Here is a 19,840-nt window from a genome sequence, read left to right as displayed (position 1 = left end):
GAGTGGAAGGTGCAGCAAACAATGTCCTCTCTTCTGCTAAGAGATTCCTGAAAATTTGCTGGCAAAGACCAGGAAAAGAAGGAGGGCCATGAGTTCAGCAAGACATTACCTAAGCGCAGAAGAGTTTTAAGGACTTACAACTCTCACTTCCACCCTGGCTTATTCCGTGGTTATTGCCATGCCCTTTTTCTTGGTCAGGGTTTTGGCGGTCATTTGGAATATCTTGATGCTTGCAGAAAATCCTAAAACAGCGATGACTTCGTTGCTATGCCCCCAGGGTGCACGTTTGCACGTGCCCTTGGATGAACAGACAGCCCTGCCCATCTCACTCTCTTTACTGAGTCTTACCCATTTCCAACAAAGGGAAGGCTTGTTCTGTAGATCTCTAAAACATACCTGAGAATTTCCAGCTCACTTAAAAGTCAGTCCCTTCCAGGGATCATTCTGAAAGAACCGAGGTAGCTTGAAAAGTTTTCCCCCGACAACATATCAACTGCTTCTACTGAGCCAAACCACCCAATTTGAATGTTTAGCCAAATTCAAGTGTGCCTGATGCATTAGGGTATTAAATCCCCTACAAATTCTTCTTTGGCATGGCCTGACGAGATCACTGGTATGTATTTACTGCTTTTACACAAATGGAAAAAATATATACCGTAACGAAAAAGAAGTTTTTTTCTAACCAGGTAACCTGGTTAGAATCCTGAATGGGGCCCAAGGGGAGGCTGAAGGACACAGTCCTTCTGCCAAAGCACAGCGAAGAATTTGACTTTTTGCTCTGCAAGCAGGTGGCTGATGGACTGTTTTATGAAGAGTTTAATTAACTCTGTCTTTCTGTCTTAGTTACCTACCAAAATAAACTGTGAGAATCCCAGTGAGATAGAAGGCCTCCATCGGCTGGCAACCAACATCTTAGCAAGCCTCCACAGCCCAGGGAAATACAATTCCCAAGGAAGACAACTTGGGTTTTGGGTTTTGTTTTGTTTTGTTTTGTTTTTTTACAGATTTTTACTTATTTATTTGACGCACAGAGAGATCACAAGTAGGCAGAGCAGCAGGCAGAGTAAGGGGGGGAAGCAGGCTCCCCACTGAGCAGAGAGCCCAATGTGGGGCTCCATCCCAGGACCATGAGATCATGACCTGAGCCGAAGGCAGAGGCACTGAGCCACTGAGCCACAGAGCCACCCAGGCCCCCCTCAAGGAAGACAACTTAGTAAGTGTGCAGTTTCACGAGGCCTCTGTTCCAGGGGCCATTGGCTAGACAGCTGGCCGTCCGTGCGCACTGCTGAGTGCAGTGGTCCCAGGCCTAGAATCACGCATAGGAGGACACATCAGGGCACCCAGCTGGCTTTAGCTCCCGTTCTGCTCCTCCTTCTCCTGGTCTCCTCCTCTGGGGAGACCCTGATGAGGGTCTTTCTGACATCTTTGACCATAAATCCGATCCAGGTTAGGCTTCATTCCCTCAGGACACACCCCAGGTGTGGAAATTGTAACAGCTCTGATGTTCACAACTGTTAAACGCTTAGCTTCTAGGCATTTTAAATAGCACTGTGATGTCAGCATCCCCTCCAAGGCCTTATCTCAGAGGTACAGCAAAGTGGAAACATCGTGTAGGATGACAGGGTCAGAGACAGACTGAAAGACAGAGACAGAGAAAGAAAGACACTATTTTTGGTCAATAATGCCTTTCCCACTGTCCCACCAATTATATATCCAGGTGATAACCTGTATCAGATATGGAATTGAGGAGACAATTTTGTCTGACCCTTCATCTTCCACAGGATGAAACTGGGAATGAGAAATGGCTGAGCTGCCCAAAGTCACACACCTGAGACTAGGACCCAAGCCCCCTGATTTCCAGGGCACTTCCAGCCATGAACATGGCCAGGGGCACATGGCAGACTGGGAGACAGAAGAGGTTGGAAAACCTAGTTTATCTTACTAGCTACCCAGATTCTTTCCCATTAGGGGTCCTTAAAAATAAGGATCAGATACCAACTAGAGAAATATCCAGGGAGAAATAAGAAAAATGTAGGCTCAGTGGTCCACTAAGTCTCTGGGTAGGAAATGAAAGGATTTGCCAGGTAACCAGGAACCTAGACAGATTCTTCTGAGGAGGTCATAGAGCTACCATCTTCCACTATGCTTATCCCATCCACAGACAACTGTCCCACAGGCAGAAACAGTGCCATTTTACCCACACCTCGCTCAAGAACACAGGCCCCCCTCTTAATCTGTGTTTGTGGATTCTACCCCACTCATCCTTTCCCTTAGAAAGAAGTTCTATTTCTTTCCTATCACCGAGAATTCTCACAGACCTTCAGGGAGCCTCATTCAGTAAGGACTCATTGAGCCCTACTGTGTACCAGGCACTGATCAAGTTCCTGTGGAAACAAAGACAGAGCAGCCACAGTGATTCTCCATAAGAGCTCATCATCAGAAGTTCCCGTTCATGTACAAATACTCGCACAAGGTCTCAGAGCCCCGGGTAGACAGCAAGCATATTTCTAAACCCCAAATTCCAATGTATCATGCCCCAGGAAAAATTGCTTTTCTAATATGGGAATGTTTTATATGAATGTCTTTAAAAGGCTCAAAAATTAAATTGCTGTAGTCCATCTTTTATCAAATTCTCCTTCGCAGGAAAGAAAAATTTATTAAGTTGAGGTTTTTTTTTGAGAAAAATCTGCAATATGTTCATCAAACCCATACACTTTCACTGGCAAAATCTTATAATCATAGTCTATCGAGGTTAGAAAGGATCTGAGATATCACCTAAGCCAGGAGACTTAAATTTTGTATTTTATTTTTTAAACAGTGAAACACTTTTTTTCAGCCAAATATTACCAAGAGTTCCAAACTGTAAAGCTTTTAAAACTGGAACTGTTGTGGTCAAAGGAGAGGTGCGGCGCTCAGAACCCCTACCCCCTCCCCCCCCCCCGCCCCCCCCCCCCGCTTCTAACTTCCCTCTCCCATCTGCCATCTCTGCTCCCACAGATTTTGGAATTGCCCACCCAAAAAATGGCCATCCAATGACTCCTGTGTCCCAAATGAGGAAAGGGAGATCCAGAGAGAGTGTCATTCATTTTAACTGATTACGCCTTCAGGGACCCTATTTCCAAATAAGGTCACTTTCTGAAATAAGGGAAGCTAGGAATTCAACGTAGGAACTTGGAGGGGGCGGGAACACATCCCAACCCCTAGCGCTGCTTCTTGCCCTGCTTGGATGAGGTTCCTGGCCAAGCTAAGGAAGGTTGGTTCTTAAGGGAGAGATGTGAGCCTATTCGACAACTCCAGGGAGGAAGTGAGGAGAGAAAAAGAGGAGAGGAATATCGAGAGATGTCCCTGAGTAAGGCATTGAGGCCAGGTCGAGGGATACACTTGGGCACAAGAGAAGACGCTTCCTTTATTGTCACAAGGAGGCAGGAAGGAGAAAGGGAGGAGTCTAGATGCTAAATGAGTCCACAGATGAGGAGGGAAGTCGAGGGAGTCCACGTGAGGCAGCTCTAGCTTTCTTCGAGAAGCAGGAAGAGAGACTGCCCATTGAAGCTGATGGTAGAGTTGGGAAGTAGGGTTCAGTAGAGGGGCTGGTACTGAAACCAGGGACTTGAGGACAGTGGAGATAGTCTGAAACAGCCTGCGCATAACGAACAACAGCCAGTTGTGTCTAGAGTAGACACCATTGCATCCTTCCAGGAGAGGATCTGTCATTAGACAGGAAAATGGGAGGCTGAGCGAACCAGGGAAACAGAGAGGGGCTGTCTGACCATAACAAGAGCCCAGATGGCTTTGGTGGCCATAAGTATAGAGTAGGACCGTCTGCAGGGTGTGTCGATTTTCCAGCAATGCTCCACAGCTGGGAGATTGACGTAGAGAAAGTAAACCATGGAGCGCATTCAGAGCTGGGCTTGGTCTAGGAGGGTGCATTAAAAGGACCAAGGCGCATGGAGATTGAGGATATTAGCAAGAAGAAGGTGAAGGGAGAAAGCTCAGGGACCCGAGTAGGCGAAGAAGAAGGTGGGCAGTGAGGAGGCTGTGCTCGTTTCTGCAGAAGAGGCTTGTGCTTGTCCCTTGCTTTCTGTTGACCAGAGCACATGGCTGTTGCCACCTCCTGGAGAAACAGGTGCCATCAGAGATGGCAGGCTAATGAGCTGCAAGCTCATGGCCTTCCCCAGCTAATCTTCTGCCTCTAGGGTGGCCCTGACTGGCCCCAGCCAGACAAGTCAGCCCTCTGTGCTCGGCGCTGCCTTGACTGTCAGTGCTCTGGGGACGTGCAGACCTCTATGAAAGGAAAAGGTCAATGCCAACTACATAGCGAGTGTGTTGGGTCACAGCCCCGACCCCCCACCCCCACCCCAGGTCAGTCTGCTAATCAGCGTTATTTTAAAATGCTGTATGGGCCAACCCCATTGCTTTGGATTTTGCTATTGTGCATCTACCAAGACTGTAGATCTTCTCCTAGCTGCCATATTTCAAATGGGAACTATAGATGTTATCATAAATAATAATGTTACTATTAGTATATACTTCTACTGATGTTAATGGCAGTCAATTTGAAACTCTAAGTTCCCAGAATCACTTCAGTATCTTCAGACACAAATCACGAAGAGAAAAAGAAGACGAAAAAAGTAGTGTACTAGAATATTCCTAGCACAGAATGGTTAAAACTAAAAAGAAATACCAGCCATTGTCAGGAGCCGTGGGATGTCTCATGCCCTGCTGGTGAGAATATAAATTAGTACGGCTGCTTTGGAAAACAATTTGGTATTTTCCAGGAAAGTTGAAGAAATGCGTATCTATCATCCAGCAAATTCCATTCTTGGGTATATGGAGAACAGAAATGGACAAAGTTCTCCCCAGCAGGACCATTCACAAGAGCCTCATCCTGGAGACAATTCACTTGTCCCTCAGCATTGAAATGGACAGATAGCAACATGATGGAATACTATACGGCAAAGAAAATTGCAGACTATAGTTGTCGGCAACAACGTAGATGAGTTTCACGAGCGTAATCCTGGCTGGAAGAACGTAACATAAAAGAATACATACTCTGTGACTCAGAGTTCAAAAACAGGGAAAAGCGACTCTAGTGTAGATGAATGCAGCTGTAAGGGGTAGGGTATAAAGCAAGGCAAGGAGGGGATTACCATAATGGAGTAGTTGCCTTTAAGCAGGTTCACCCCTAACATTTCCGGGGCTTAAATGGAGAATTGTATATCATAATCATAGGCCTAAATATTTTATTTTATTTATTTTATTTTATTTTTAAAGATTTTATTTGTTTATTTGACAGAGAGAGACACAGAGAGCAGGGGGAGTGGAATAGGGAGAAGCAGGCTTCCTGACAAGCAGGGAGCCCAACGCGGGGCTCGAACCCAGGACCCTGGGATCATGACCTGAGCTGAAAGCAGATGCTTAACAACTGAGCCACCCAGGCACCCCAGCCTAAATATTTTACAGGAAATTAAAGTAATGCTATATTAAATAAAAGATGTTTTATCCTCTTGCCTCGACAAACACATCTTCATGGCAACCTGGAAGGCTAGTTTGGACCCTAGAGTTCTTGGACGGCTTAGAGCTTCTCGCTGGAATATGTGGCACAAGAGGAGGGGCCCCCAGACTCCCACCGTCTCTTCCCACTCTCAGCCCCATCCCATATCTCACGGACCTTTGCGTCCATGTATGTTCATCCACAGCCTCGTACAAGTAGCTGCCCCGGACCACCCCTGGGGCAGGTGGACCTGAGGAAGAGGCCGGGAAAGATCTGGAAGTGGACTCAGAATCATCTGGATAGGGAATTCCAAGGTCATGGTACTTGGTGCATGGTTTAGAAAGGGAGACATGGAGGGGCGCCTGGGTGGCTCAGTGGGTTAAGCCTCTGCCTTCAGCTCAGGTCATGATCCCAGGGTCCTGGGATCGAGCCCTGCATCGGGCTCTCTGCTCAGCAGGGAGCCTGCTTCCTCTTCTCTCTCTCTCTCTACCTGCCTCTCAGACTACTTGTGATCTCTGTCCGTCAAATGAATAAATAAAAAAAATTTAAAAATCTTTAAAAAAAAAAAAAAAAAAAAGAAAGGGAGACATGGGGGCACCTGAATGGCTCAGTTGTTAAGCATCTGCCTTCTGCTCAGTCATGATCCCAGGGCTCTGGGATCGAGCCCCCCATCAGGCTGCCTGCTCTGCGGGAAGCCTGCTTCTCCCTCTCCCTCTCCCACTCCCCCTGCTTGTGTTCCCTCTCTCACTGTGTCTCTCTTTGTCAAATAAATAAATACAATCTTCAGGAAAAAAAAAGAAAAGGAGACATGGGTTCTAGATAGACATGGCCTCTTGGCCTCAAGGATTCCTCTCCCTTTAGAAAGGGATATCGGTGGAGGAAATCTTAGAAGCCCAAAAGCACAAGGCCCAATATGGGGCCCCCTGCATGGGACTCAAGGCAGTACTGCTTTTAAAGAAAGGGGTTGTTTTTGGAAGGACAGTTGAAAAACTTCTGGGGTCCTGGTATTATGTTGTGCCTACATCTGGAAGGCAATTTATGGCAACTGATCAGCTCCACATTTGTTTTTTCTATGTGTGTTATCTATCACAATGAAGAGTTAATGTGGGGCGCTGGGGGGTTCAGTAGGTTAAGGGTCTGGATTTGGCTCAGGTCATGATCCCAGAGTCCTGGGATCAAGTTCAGCACTGGGCTCCCTGCTCTATGGGGAAACTGTTTCTTCCTCTGCCTCTGTCTCTCTGTCTCTCATGAATAAATAAATAAAATCTTTCAAAAAGAATTAATGAAATCTATCTATCTATCTATCTATCTATCTATCTATCTATCATTCCTAGTGCTGTTGTTTTTGGGATCCCCATAGACAAATCAGCTCAGAAGACTTGCTTTTAAGCCCAGACACCTTGGGCAGTTAAAATGCCTCAAGACATGAATACTTCAGGGGGAAATGGACTGAATTCTGGAAATAGTAACTCTCACTGAAGTTTTCTCCACCATCTGCGGCCGAGATATTTGGGTGACCATGGACGGGTTCAGGCAGAGCAAATGAGTCATGGACCCGTGTCCTCTAGCCTAGCCACTGCAAGTGCTTTAGAGGAAAATTCCCTTCTCCCCATCTTAACCAAGATTTTAAATATTGTGTTTATCAAACCGAAATTACAGGAAGCTATTCCCATCCTAGCAGAAGTAAAAGGAGACCAACTCCCAATTACCCTCTGTTTGGAAAGCAGTTCTAAAAAGACTTCTCTTCCCCATAAGGGCAGCTGGGCAAATTTATTACACACTTTGCTGAGCTTCTACTATGTGCCAGACACAATCCTTCTTCTGCTCCACATTTTAAAACAACCATTTGGTTTTGATTTCTCATTCTTGATAGGAAAAACACTTTCCTTTGACAAAGATTCAGATTCCCGGTTCTCAGAGAGATGTCTGTGCAGCCCATGTGGTTTACATATCAGGATTTTTCTAAGAATATGTATTTCAACAATGGTCCATAAGGATACACACATGCGTACGCACGCACACACACACACACACCCCAGAACTGAACTTTATAGCTGTGAGATCATGAAAGGGAAGTGAAAAGCTGGCCTCTACTAACCAACCAAGAGCCCAGTCTGGTTTTTCTCCCCAAAAAATAAAATTCTGGGCTTTGCATTTAAGCTGTTTAAAAGCCACATTGCCAAAGCACCAGTTTTTCTCATTTTAGGGAAACAAGAGAAGCATACAGCTGCAGTGCCCTTCTCGAGCCATTGATGAGTAGAATCAGGAACATTTGGTGGTTTCAGAATGATAAAGCAATAATATAAAGGGGGTAAAGAAGCAGTGGGTGGAAGCATAGAAAAACAAGTCAAGTCAATGAGCGTCCATGGCAGGACTGAAATTGTAGACTCTAGATTAATGAAGGATCACTCACTTCTGCCATTCTGTCCCAGTAAGAAACACCTGGCAAATATCTACCCATCACTTAAGACACCACCTTCCTTCTGCATCATCACCAGATCCACTTCATGTTCTATCAGAGGACCTGTAACATTTCACGGAACTGTATTTTTTTGGTTTGTCCTATTAGACTGTGGGGTCTTTGAGAACAGGATCGTATTTTCTGCATCTTTGCAATTCCAGGTAAACGTGTAATGAGAGTACCGTAAATGCTATCCTTGGTGGCGTGATTGAATGAATGAATGGATGGATGGATGAATGAATGAATGGATGACGGGTTCCATTCATGGGACTATGGATTCGGCTTTTCCAGCTGCTACGATGCAGTCCTTAAGTGATAAAAAGTGTCTCAGCCACTGTCAGCGTTTACCCACTTTCACATTTTAAATGTCTTTTCAGATTCAAGAAGCTGTGAATTCCAGCATGTCACACCCTGGCCTGAGAAGATCGTGTATTCTTTAAAACGAGTTATGAAAAGAAAGAAGCTGGTCAGCCGACTAACACGGGAGTCGTCTTTTTCAAGATCCAGAGCTCCAGCATTCCTTGGCGCCACGGAGCGGGGTACCTGGGAAAATGTGGGGAACGGTGAGTCGTGATGGGAAAAACGTACGTTTCATCCACTTCCCTTTTGTCCAGCTCAATCCAGACTAATTCATTTGAAACAATAAACCAAATGGCATTCCACCCGCACTCAGGATTGTAACTAATATTTGGATTTAGAAGGCTGATTTCGGGCCACCACTGAATTTTGCTCTGGTAGGGGAATCTTTTGCGCTGGATATGCTGATGTTCACAGGAAATCCATTCAATCTCAGGGGAAGCAATCTTCCGGGATAAAGGAAGGATATTCCCCTTAGTACGACTAGTGCTCGAGCAAGTCTGGAAGTTACACTCACAGAACTGTTCAGAAGCTGATGCCCTAGGTTACGTTAGCCAGTTCTCCAGTGCCTCCTTTCTCCATCTGAGCAACAGTATTAAACTGTTCCCTTCCCATTCAGCTGTTCCACAAGAAAGTCAGCTTGGCCTGAAGTAGAGGTTAGAGTTAAAATGGTCCATTGTCTCTCTAACCAAGGCTTTCTAAAGGTTTTGTGGAAGCTAAGTCAAAGAAGGGATGTGTAACGCATCTGTAATTGACCTGTAATGGAAGCAGACCGCATGGGTGGTGTGGCGGCATTGGGGGCGTCAGGTAGAGCTGGATTTAGGTCACTGAGGCTTAACAGTCGAGTAACTAAGAGCCACTTATTTGACTCTTTTTAATCTTTGTCCCTGAATTTATAAAATGGAGATAGGAAGATTGTCCTGAGGATGAAATGAGAAAATGCGTATGAAGTAACTTGTGCTCTTAAGAACGGTTAAGGGGCGCCTGGTAGCCCAGGGAGTTAATAAGCACCCGACTCTTGGTTTCAGCTCATGTCGTGATCTCAGGGTTGCAAGATCAAGCCCCGCGTCTGGGCTCCGTGCTTAGAGCAGTCTCCTTAAGATTCTCTTCTTCTACCTCTTCCCCCATGCTTGCTTTGTCTCTCTCTCTCTCTCTCTCTCTCTCTCTCAAATAATTAGATAAGTCTTTTTTTAAAAGGAGAAAAAGAAAGGGTAATTCCCCTATGTGCTGAGATCCACAATCTGTTGTTTATATCACATGGGGAACTGACCATCAGTACAAATAAGAAAGCAACGGGGCACCCGTGTCAATCCAAAAAGGGCCCTATTTCATTTGTGGGAGAAAGGTTATAAGTTAAGTAAAATGACAAATGTTTTTTAAAACACTTCGATGAGAAATAAAATGATTTGCATGGAAGTCTTTAAAAACCAGATTGCCATATCACTGCAGTGTTTTAAAATAATGACTTCCTTAAAGTCCTCCAAGTCCCAAGATCCCATGAAAAAAATCTGTCACAGAATTGGACACGTTAGAAGCTTCAACCACCCCAAATGACACTAATCCCCCCTTAGCCAGGATTTCACTCTACACAGTTTCTGCCACTCACAGTCAGCTCCATTCTGGACAGATGACCCTCCTTCTGAGTGTCTTCAAGAGGGTCAAAGTCACCTAACCCTATGTCCCAATGCCTATGTCATTCAGCCCACTGCACCTCACGTAGGCATCTGATCATCTCAAGCCATCACAAGAAGGTGAGCACGGGACACTATGGGATTTGGGAGCGAGACAGACCACATTCACATAACTTGTATTACAGTATATTGTTATAGTCATTCTATTTGATTCCTGTTGTTAATTTTTAAATTAAGCTTTATCACAGGCATGTACGTATGGGAAAAAGTATAGCGTGTACCAAGTGCAGTACTCCCCGCATTTCCCAGCATCCCTGGGGGTCCTGGAATGTATGTTTCACAGATAGGGGAGGATCCTGTACAAATTTAAACTGAAGCAAATTACATTTACTCGTGATTCCTCAAGTCACGCAGCATGAGTGTTAATTTCTTAATTTATTCAGAACTACTCAGCCAGTTTCATTAAATTGAGACAAAAACAAAGCAAAACAAAAAAACAAAAACAAACCAAAAAAACCCCCAAAACAAAAAACTTAGCATTCTCGAATGCAAGCTAATATTTCATTTCATTTGAGTCCCTGCAATGAACACTAGCACTGTGGCATTTCCACTACACGCTGATTCTCAACTTTTGGTATTCTGGATCTGAAAACCAGACAATTCTACCACCTGAAATCTTTCATTTGCTTTAGAATCATCTATGTCCAGAGTCCAAGGGTCCTTGGGATCATTAATTCTAACACTTCTGGTTGGGTTTTTCTTTTTTTTTTTCATTATCGAACTCTGTGTCAATATTACAGACACACACATACACACTTGCCTGTAACTTCACACTAGACTAAGTAGAATGGAAAATTTGGGCAATTATCAGTATCACCTAACAACGAAAAGGAGCAGTGATTCCTTGTCATCAGTGGTTTCTAGAGATCATCCCTACTGCTCTCGGGGGGGGCCAAGTGCTGCTTAAAGATGCAGACCTGAAGCCGTGCTGCCTGATTTGAATCCCGGCCCTGCCACTCACAAATAATAGAACCTTGAGCAAGTTATTTAACCTCTCAGTGCCTCAGTTTCTTCATCTATAAAATGGGGTGAGAATAGAACCTCTTTGCAGGGGTCGTTGTGATGACGAAGTATGCAAATTGCTCACAGTTGTGTTTGGCACATTCTAAATGCTCGAGAGAGGCTTCCAGTGAAATTCAGAGTCCTACAGCACATGGGACGTAAAGTCCACGCAGCTCAAAGAAATCCCTCAAGGCGGAAGATGGGAGAAGCAGAGCGTAAGAAAAGTCCAAGGGGAGAGATTGAGCCTTTAGGAATCTGGGTCAGGCTAGACTGGATTGCTCTCCTGAGCCGCCTGTGCTGTGATTGTCTGGGCTGGGGAGCCGCCATGAAGATGCTGTGAGGTCATGACCAGAAACATCCTTTGGGGAAACCTGTGCTAAGCATATCAATACTTTTGAAAGCAAGCCCTTTACCAAATGACTCAGCAAATGAAAGCAAGCCCTGAGCTACCTGTGCAAACACTAATGTGGAGGGAAGGCGGAGAGCTCATGGGCATACTCGGGGGGGGCCATCGTGAGATGCAGAGAGGCTGGGCGGCAGGCAGCCTTCCTTTGCAATTCTGTAGGAACCAGTGGTGTGTTGGAATAGCTGGTTCCGGCTCCCTAGAGCCAACTGGGCTCGTCCTTCCCAGTGAGTTCACACGAGTAACTCAACAGCGGCCACGGTGGGGTTGTTCACACCACGGAAACTGACAAGTGACAGTTCAGGGTTGTTCCGTTTTAGAGAGCTGGTCGGTAATTTCCCAATGCACCCCTGGTGATGGGGCTGGCTTGGAAAAACAAGAATCCTGGGGGGAAAAAAAAGCTTTTAAATTGCAAAACTTTTTCTTTGGCATTTCTCACTCTTTCCCTTTATAGTAAGGCAGGAAGCTGACAGCTGGCCATGGTCTGTGATGGTTTATCTAAAGAAAAAACATCCAGCTGGACTCCTGCTTCACGAATGGCCAAAATGTGTTGACTGACAAGGCTTGCAAACTGTGCCCTTTTTTTCCCATGAAATACAGGTTCACTGTAGGTCCAAAGTGGTCATCGAAGTGTGTATTTACACCTGCTATAGGTTTTTGATGTCCTAAAAAGGGAGATGCAAGGAAGTGGAGGAATTCACATGTTCTTTTTCTCAGCCCTTAAGCAAATATGACCTATTTTAGGGACTATGAAAACTTTTCGCATGGAGAATTATTACCTCTCCTCCGTATACTTCAAAGATGATTTATCTTGTTCAGATTTCCAGGTTGTTCCTTGAGAGTAAGGATGAAAGAAAAGGGACTGAAACGAAGGGTATCTCTGAAGCTGCTTTGGTTAGTCTGCTCTGGTGGCCATAACACAGACTGCAGGCTGATGGCTTAACGGGCATTTGCATTCTCACAGTTCTAGAGGCTGGAAGTTCAAGATCAAGGTGTGTCGGCAGGTACCGTTTCCCCTGAGACTTGCAGATGGTTGCCTTCTTACTGTGTCCTCACATGGTCTTCCCTCAATGCGTGTCTGTGTCCTAATCTCTTCTTGTTATAAGGACACCAGTCATCCTGGATTAGTGCCCACCCACATGACCTCATTTTACCCTGAATGCGCTTTTTTTTTTTAAGATTTTTTTTTTTTAATTTGTTTAACAGACAGAGATCACAAGTAGGCAGAGAGGGAGGCAGAGAGAGAGGAAGAGAAGCAGGCTTCCCGCTGAGCGGAAAGCCTGATGCAGGGCTTGATCCCAGGACCCTGGGATCATGACCTGAGCCAAAGGCAGAGGCTTTAACCCACTGAGCCACCCAGGTGCCCTCATGAATGCTCTTTTAAAGACGCTATAGTCAATCCAACTCCTCAAAGACCAAATAGAGTCACATCCTGAGATACTGTGGGTTAGGACTTGAATATACAGATATGGAGGGGGACACAGTTAAGCCCATTTTACCACCCATACAGAATCAGAATTTATCCACAAGGAAAATTTGATGGAACAACATCACAGGTCAAGAGAAGCAGACTCTGGAGAAATGGAGACTGGCGTACAGGGGTTATGGGAGATGCTGTCAGGATATCTAACAGCAAGGAAGGCAGGAGGGGAGCTGGACTGCAGTACAGTCAGAGTTAAGGCCCAGGCTGACCACATGGTGCTCCGTGCATGGAGAGAGTTGTCTGGAATGCAAGTAAGGGTGCTAGACCTTTCTATCCCCGCCTGGACCAGTCATGGGATGATGGGGTGGGGAGGGGTTTGGTATGACATGAATGAAGAGGGTCTTTTCAGCTGAGGACCATCTCAGAAGGACTCAACTGAGAGCCGCCCATCACCCAATCTTTGGAGGCTGACAGATGATTACTCAGTTTCAAGTGAAGTCTCTGGTCAGTGCACTTCCTATCCATAGTATAAGGGAGCAGAAGCTTTCCCAAGTGAATGAAAAGATTCATCTCTTCCTCAAAGATCCATCATCTTCTTAAGAAATTTCTCATACTGGGGTGCCTGGGTGGCTCAGTGAGTTAAAGCCTCTGCCTCCGGCTCAGGTCATGGTCTCAGGACCCTGGGATCAAGCCCTGCATCGGGCTCTCTGCTCAGCGGGGAGCCTGCTTCTCCCTTCCCCACCCCTTGCCTCTCTGCCTACTTGTGATCTCTCTCTGTCAAATAAATAAATAAAATCTTTAAAAAAGAAAAAAAGAAATTTCTCATACTATCACTCAGTAGATTACAGGGTGACCTATTACGAACCCCAAAACATTTGGTCCAATTCTGGGTGCGTAGAAAATGCCCAGCAGAATGGTCGGGGAATGTGGTTTCACAGGACAGGTAGGCTGGTTGGAGCCAAAGAGATCTGGGTTCAACTCTCTGCCCCAGTATTTACTAATATTTTTTACCCTCTCTCAACCTCCATCTTCTCTTTTGCAAAATAAGGATAGTTGTGCCAATTTTGTCAGACTGTTGGAAAATTTTAAATAATATGTACTTAAGACTGTCGGGCACAATGCCTGACACAAAGAAGGCATCCAAAGAAGCATGAATTTCCTTTCCTTTCTTTCAGTAAATAGTTAATTGGTGATAACTAATTGCAAACCAGAAATAGAGGTTTGATCTCCCAACCTGAAGGAAATTGTTTCTCAAATGCTGGTGTTGATCAGAATCACCAACAAAGACTCTCAAAACAGAACCCTGGACCCCATTCACAGTGGATCTAAATCAGGAGATCTAACATAAAATCAGGAATTGCCATAATATTAGCAAGCCCCATGGGGGTTTCTGATATCCAGAGAAGCTGGAGGCCCCTTACTTGAAGCTGTGGGTGCTGTCTCAGTAAGGATGGGAGTCCAGGGCTTAGATGCCTGGGGACATTTCCACTGTCCTCATTATCATTAGTTCCGTGGAGGTAGGTATACACATCTCATCGCAAAGACTTCTCCCCTTGAATAAATACTGTGTATTTCAAAACTAAAACATGCATAAATTATGTCAGCTATAGAATCAAACCCATTCTCCTTTTCAAGATGTAGTTTTATTAAGGTATAAATCATGACTACAAGGCAATTTAGGGCACATAGGAATTATTGGGGGGTGCAGATCCCCCGAGCTTGTCTGGAAAATGGGAGACATATCCAGGGGAGAAATATCCTACAGGTGTAAGAGCTGCTAGGCCTGCAAAGAAGCACCATCTGGACCGAGATTTAACTTTCTCATTGAAATCAAGGAAAATTGAAGTTCCCCTGGATGGGATTGCCGAAGGCTTCCTGTGTCTGATTATGGATCACAAAGCCCAGCTGTGCTGCAGAAATGTTACTGTCAAAAAGGCACCTGATCAAGGTCCAGAAAGTAAACAGGAGCTAGAACTCGGAAAGTGACCCCTGAGCAGAGACGGGCTTTCACATCCCTACCAGACTTCCCCTGATGTAACATGGGGCCATGTGGTTTCCCAGCATCTTCTGTGGCTTTCTTTTCCCACAGAAAGAGGCCTCATTTATTCTAAAATATGAAGCTTTGGAGGTTTCTTGAAAATGGTACTTTCACTCAGTTAAAAATAAGTCAAGATGAAAACACTATCTGTGAGAATCCATTCTGAAAAAGGATTAAACTGAGAGCATGAGAGAAACAGTCTATTTTTCCCCTCAAATGATCAGCAGCCACACAGACCCTGTCAGTTTCCTTACAATAAAAAACAAAAACAGAAACAAAATCTAGAAGCAGCACCACCTAAGTATTCCAATCACTGAGAAGTCCAAGGTGACTCTGTACTCACCGTCTCCATACTAACACCACAAGTACAGGAATCAGTGAGCTTTTTCCTGTCCTTAGGCCTACTCTGAGTTCTTATAAATGAAGGGGGTCTCTGTCCTCATTTCCCCATATGTTGCCTTTATTCTCTTTTTAAAAATATTCCTCTGGGTTTGACCAGGGCCTTGTAACACACACAGAGTCATTGTCACACTAAAGGAACTGTGCACCCCCTAACCTTTAAGAGTCCCCTGCTCTTTCCCCTGGTCCACATAGAGAAGCAGATTTGAGTCCGACCTCCAATTAAATAGTAGGTTTACAACAAGTGCTTCTTTTCTTGTCTTCAAATCTCTTTCTGCCTCGGCCCTGTACTCTGCCATTCCTTAGAAACACAGAACTTTAAGGCTAGAAGTACACATTAGTCAGGGTAGCACCACGGAAAGCTGCGGCGACGAGCAAACCCTGTCATCTTGGCACTGTAGCACAATACAGGTGCGTTCTCACTCCTAAAACAGTCAATGACTCTCTCAGGCAGCTTTCCTCAGGCGTCTGGGCTTCTTCCACCATATGGCCCCACTATCTCAGGGTCCTTCACTTCCAAGCAGTGTAGATAAAAATAGAGAAGATATGGGACATTTTAGCAAGCAAGCCAGGAAAGTGAAGAATTGGTCGACCAGCATTCCACTGACCCGAAGAAGGCTAAGAAATGTTGACAAGTACAAAGATGCTAATAGTGTTTGTCTCAGAGAGTCCTTAGATGCCCCTTGCTTTTAATCCCTTCTAGTGTTCTTTAGTTGAAGCAACTGAGACCCAGAGAACACCAGTTACACAGAGCTAATCAGTGACAGCTCAGTTTACTGCTGGCCAAAAGGCCTCTTGCCCATTCCTGGTAATTCCAATTAATGTACAAAAGGCTCATAAGATCTCAAGACACAGTTGAAGCATTGTTTCTAGAACTTTCTATCCGGGACTCCAGGGTGAGAAGGACTATGACCACCCTGCTCCAAACCCCACAATTCTGGTGCAGTCCTCTTAGTCTAAGAGCTGGACAGATGAATGTTTCAAGGGGCAAGTGCCAGTAGCAAACCCTAATTACGGGAAATGCTTCTTGGCTCCTAAGGATATAAAATTACTTTGTGGAAAGTCAAGAAAAATAGAAACAGAATATCCTGTAATGCTTCATTTGGAGGCCAAAAGTCATCTATTAAGGCTTGTGTATTGTGCTTGATTCTGTCAATATAGCTTATAGGGTGGAGACAGTTGATAAGGAGAGAAATTAGGGATGGTATCAGCCTGGTTTGCAACCATCACACTGGCTTGTGGAAAGCATATCTGAAAGATTGTCCTCCTCATAGTTGAGTTCAAATGTGAGAAGAAAGAGACGTCCAGAAAATACCTAATAAAGGGTAAGGAAATGGGTGTGGGCAGGGATGATTTCCTTGACAGGTTGAGAACCCTAGCGGGAAAAAAAGTCCTGTGTAGGAATCTGGATGAACCTTTGCCACACATCTCACCATCTAGACCAATGTCTGTAGAACAGGCAGTTACATACCTTTATTTTTTTTTAAATTCTGACTCTACCATCACAAAGGTAATATATCTGGATTTTTTGCCTGAATTTTAAAACTTTCACCTGAAGATCTGACATTGAGTCATTAAAGGCTGCATGTTAGTTTTCTCAGTTTTAGGGACAGAAAAGAAATAAAAATAATAATCTACCACTTGGCTGGGAATTAAGGGGCTAATTTAACCTAAACATCTTTATTACATAAAATCAGATAATAATAATAGTAGTAGTAGTAGTAGTAGTAGCAGTAGTAGTAGTAATGGAATTTGGGGCACATGGGTGGCTCAGTTGGTTAAATATCTGCGTCTTGATTTCGGCTCAGGTCATGATCTCAAGGTTATGAGATCAAGCCCTTCATCGGGCTCTGTGTGCAACAGGGAATCTGCTTGAGATTCTCTTCCTCTCCCTCTCCCTTTGCCCCTCCTCTGCTCACATGCTCTCTCTCTCTCTTTCTCTTTCAAACAAATAAATAAATCTTAAAAATAATAATAGAGGGCACCTGGATGGCTCAGTGAGTTAAGCCTCTGCCTTCAGCTCAGGTCATGATCTCAGGGTCCTGGGATTGAGCCTCGCATCAGGCTCTTGCTCAGCAGGAGCCTGCTTCACTCTCTCTCTCTCTGCCTGCCTCTCTGCCTACTTGTGATCTCTCTCCCTTTCTCTGCCAAATAAATAAGTAAAATATTTAAAAATAATAATAACAATAGAACTAAATTTTTAGCGTGAGTGCCAAATTTATATTATTCATTCAACCAAAACACAATGGCATTTCCTAGATTTACAGATCAGGTATTAAAAAGAGTGCACAAGGTAATTACACGTGCCCTTATTTTTCAATCTTTCTACCTCACTCTCAGTTTTTCACGCTCAGTGCTTCCCCTTTAAAAAAAAATTTCATCCTAAAAAAAAAAAATTCATCCTTTTGAGTTGGGAAAATGTTGTGCCCAAATTATTAACAGTCATATTGAAGACCTGAGATGAATGGATTTGCTGAATCACGTGCTAGGTGTATGGCAAATCTTGGACTCAAATCAATGGTCAGCCTGGTGAGCAAGAGAGATGGAGACAGGCTGGTTAGGTATCTCCAAAAAACTTGGAAATAAGGCCTCTCTCAGAGTTAAACTAGTAAATTGCATACAGACTAGTAAAACAAAATGGATATAATTAGCCAGTTGAGCAAGGAAGCCAAGAAACCATCCATATATACATAAAACAAGTGTGTGAAAGCGTGTCAAACTTGGCCTCACTGATCTGGGGGTACAGAAATGAGGAGGATGTGTATGTGATTATAAGTGAGTAAGCAGAAAACTAAGGGGCTGCATTATGCCTGTTGGGAGGAAGGCCATGTGAATGAGACAGTTGGTTGGCCAAAAAATCAGTTAAAAAAACACAGGGGGTCATAGAGGATAGGGGCCCTCTGGATGGTGCAGTCCATCAACATGGAAAAATCTAAAGAAGACATGATCTTGGCATTGTTGGCCAAAGTATGACGGTTTCCTTGATGAGACAATCTCTATGATGAGCAGCCATGCCTCAAGACATTGCCAGTAACATTCTAAGATCAAATGGTCTAAAATTGGATCTTAGAATGATGAAATCCAAGCCTTTTTTTCCGATTCTGTGGACATGAAGCAACTCTGAGATAACGTCCCTCCTCATGACAGAGCTGCCTCAATGCTTTCCGGTCCATTTGCCAGTCGTGTTTATTATTTTAAATTATTGTCATTGTAGTTGGTACTGTGAGCTGGTTCCACCTTCAGCAGGCCGACAAAATCACTTTTATTAACTTGACGACCTTAGACCATGATCTCCTCTTCAAGGTCAATATCGCCTTATGGAGCGCACCTGGGCACGCAGTACTGTTACCTAGCAACAGCTCGGGCTTCACCCGGCCCTTCTTGAACCGAAGCTGAACCAGCCCCATGCAATTTTAACTGAACCGTATATAAAGTCAAGATCAGGATGTTCTAATCACGTTATTGCCTCTAGTGATCTGACAAAGTGATTGCCATGCTGTAAGCCAGGAGCAGCCTGCAGAAGAAAGGGATGGAAAGAACCTAAACTGTTCTAACAGGCTGTGTGCTGATTCTCAATTGTATCTGGGACTCCGCCACAGACAGCTTCATCAAGGATACCAAGTAGTTGACAGAGTAATGTTTTCCAGGTTTTTTCACACCTTATCCAATTGCAGTAATTGTTAGGTGATAAATACAGTGACAGCTCATTACAGAATTCAGCTTCCAGAAGCTGAAACGTTAGGTGGCACCTCTCACCTGCTGGGTGATAGGTTAGCATCTTACCCCTGTCCCTTCTGCATGCCCCACCCCACGATTCTGTCTGGAATCTTGTGCACTCAAGGCATTAGATTTCATATGAAACCTTTTGAAGTGAAAATAAAGTCAGAAGGCTTTCCTACAGAACCTCAGGAATATATAAAACTGTATATAGAGGGCGGAGATGAAGGGAATAAAGAGTATGGCCTAAAAACTTGAGAGCATTATCCTGAGTCTCTACAAGTCTTTTGATGTGTGTGTGTGTGTGTGTGTGTGTGTGTGTGTGTGTGTCTGTCTCCCTGGTTACCTAGGGAAGGGTTTATATACTCTTGTGCTCTCTCACCGGCTTGTCATACACATATAACCCTATGTTCATAGACATTACTTATTGAGGTATAATTGGCCTACAATAAATTACTCATATTTAAAGTGTGAGTTCTGATAATGTTGACATACATATACACCTATAACATCATCACCACAACCAAGATGGCGAACGTATCCATGATTCCTGAACATTTTCTCATGCTCCTTTATAATCCCACCTTTTGGCCCTTCCTCTCCCAACCCATCCCCAGAAAACCATCAATCTGCTTTCTGCCATTATATGTTAGTTTTCAATCCATAGAAATTTATATAAATGAAACATACAGCATGTACCCTTTTTCTTTTTTTTTTTTCTGGCTTCTTTTACCCATGCTGATACTCATCCATGCTGTGGTGTGTATCAATAGTTCATTCCTTTTCACTAAGCAGTATTCCGTGTATGAATGGACCACAGTATGTTTATCCATTCATCTATTGATAGTTACTTGGGTT

The 19,840-nt window shown here is 44.3% G+C and overlaps 1 protein-coding gene across 1 annotated transcript in view; it reads left to right on the top strand.

Annotated features, from left to right (window-relative positions):
- Window positions 1–19,840, top strand: part of LOC111156748 (neural precursor cell expressed, developmentally down-regulated 9) — a 184,768-nt gene that overhangs the window by 61,713 nt on the left and 103,215 nt on the right. Inside the window, exon 2 of the mRNA XM_022517809.1 lies at window positions 8,330–8,515. Within this exon, the coding sequence (XP_022373517.1) occupies window positions 8,504–8,515 (12 nt within the window). The 5' untranslated portion in view covers window positions 8,330–8,503. The remainder of the gene's footprint in view (window positions 1–8,329; window positions 8,516–19,840) is intronic.

This window comes from Enhydra lutris, unplaced genomic scaffold (genome assembly GCF_002288905.1).
Source record: "Enhydra lutris kenyoni isolate GAN:26980312 unplaced genomic scaffold, ASM228890v2 scaffoldscaffold48, whole genome shotgun sequence".
In the NCBI taxonomy this organism is placed as follows: domain Eukaryota; kingdom Metazoa; phylum Chordata; class Mammalia; order Carnivora; family Mustelidae; genus Enhydra; species Enhydra lutris.
The sequence above is the reverse complement of the archived record's forward strand: the minus strand, read 5'-3'. Positions and strand labels throughout refer to the sequence as shown.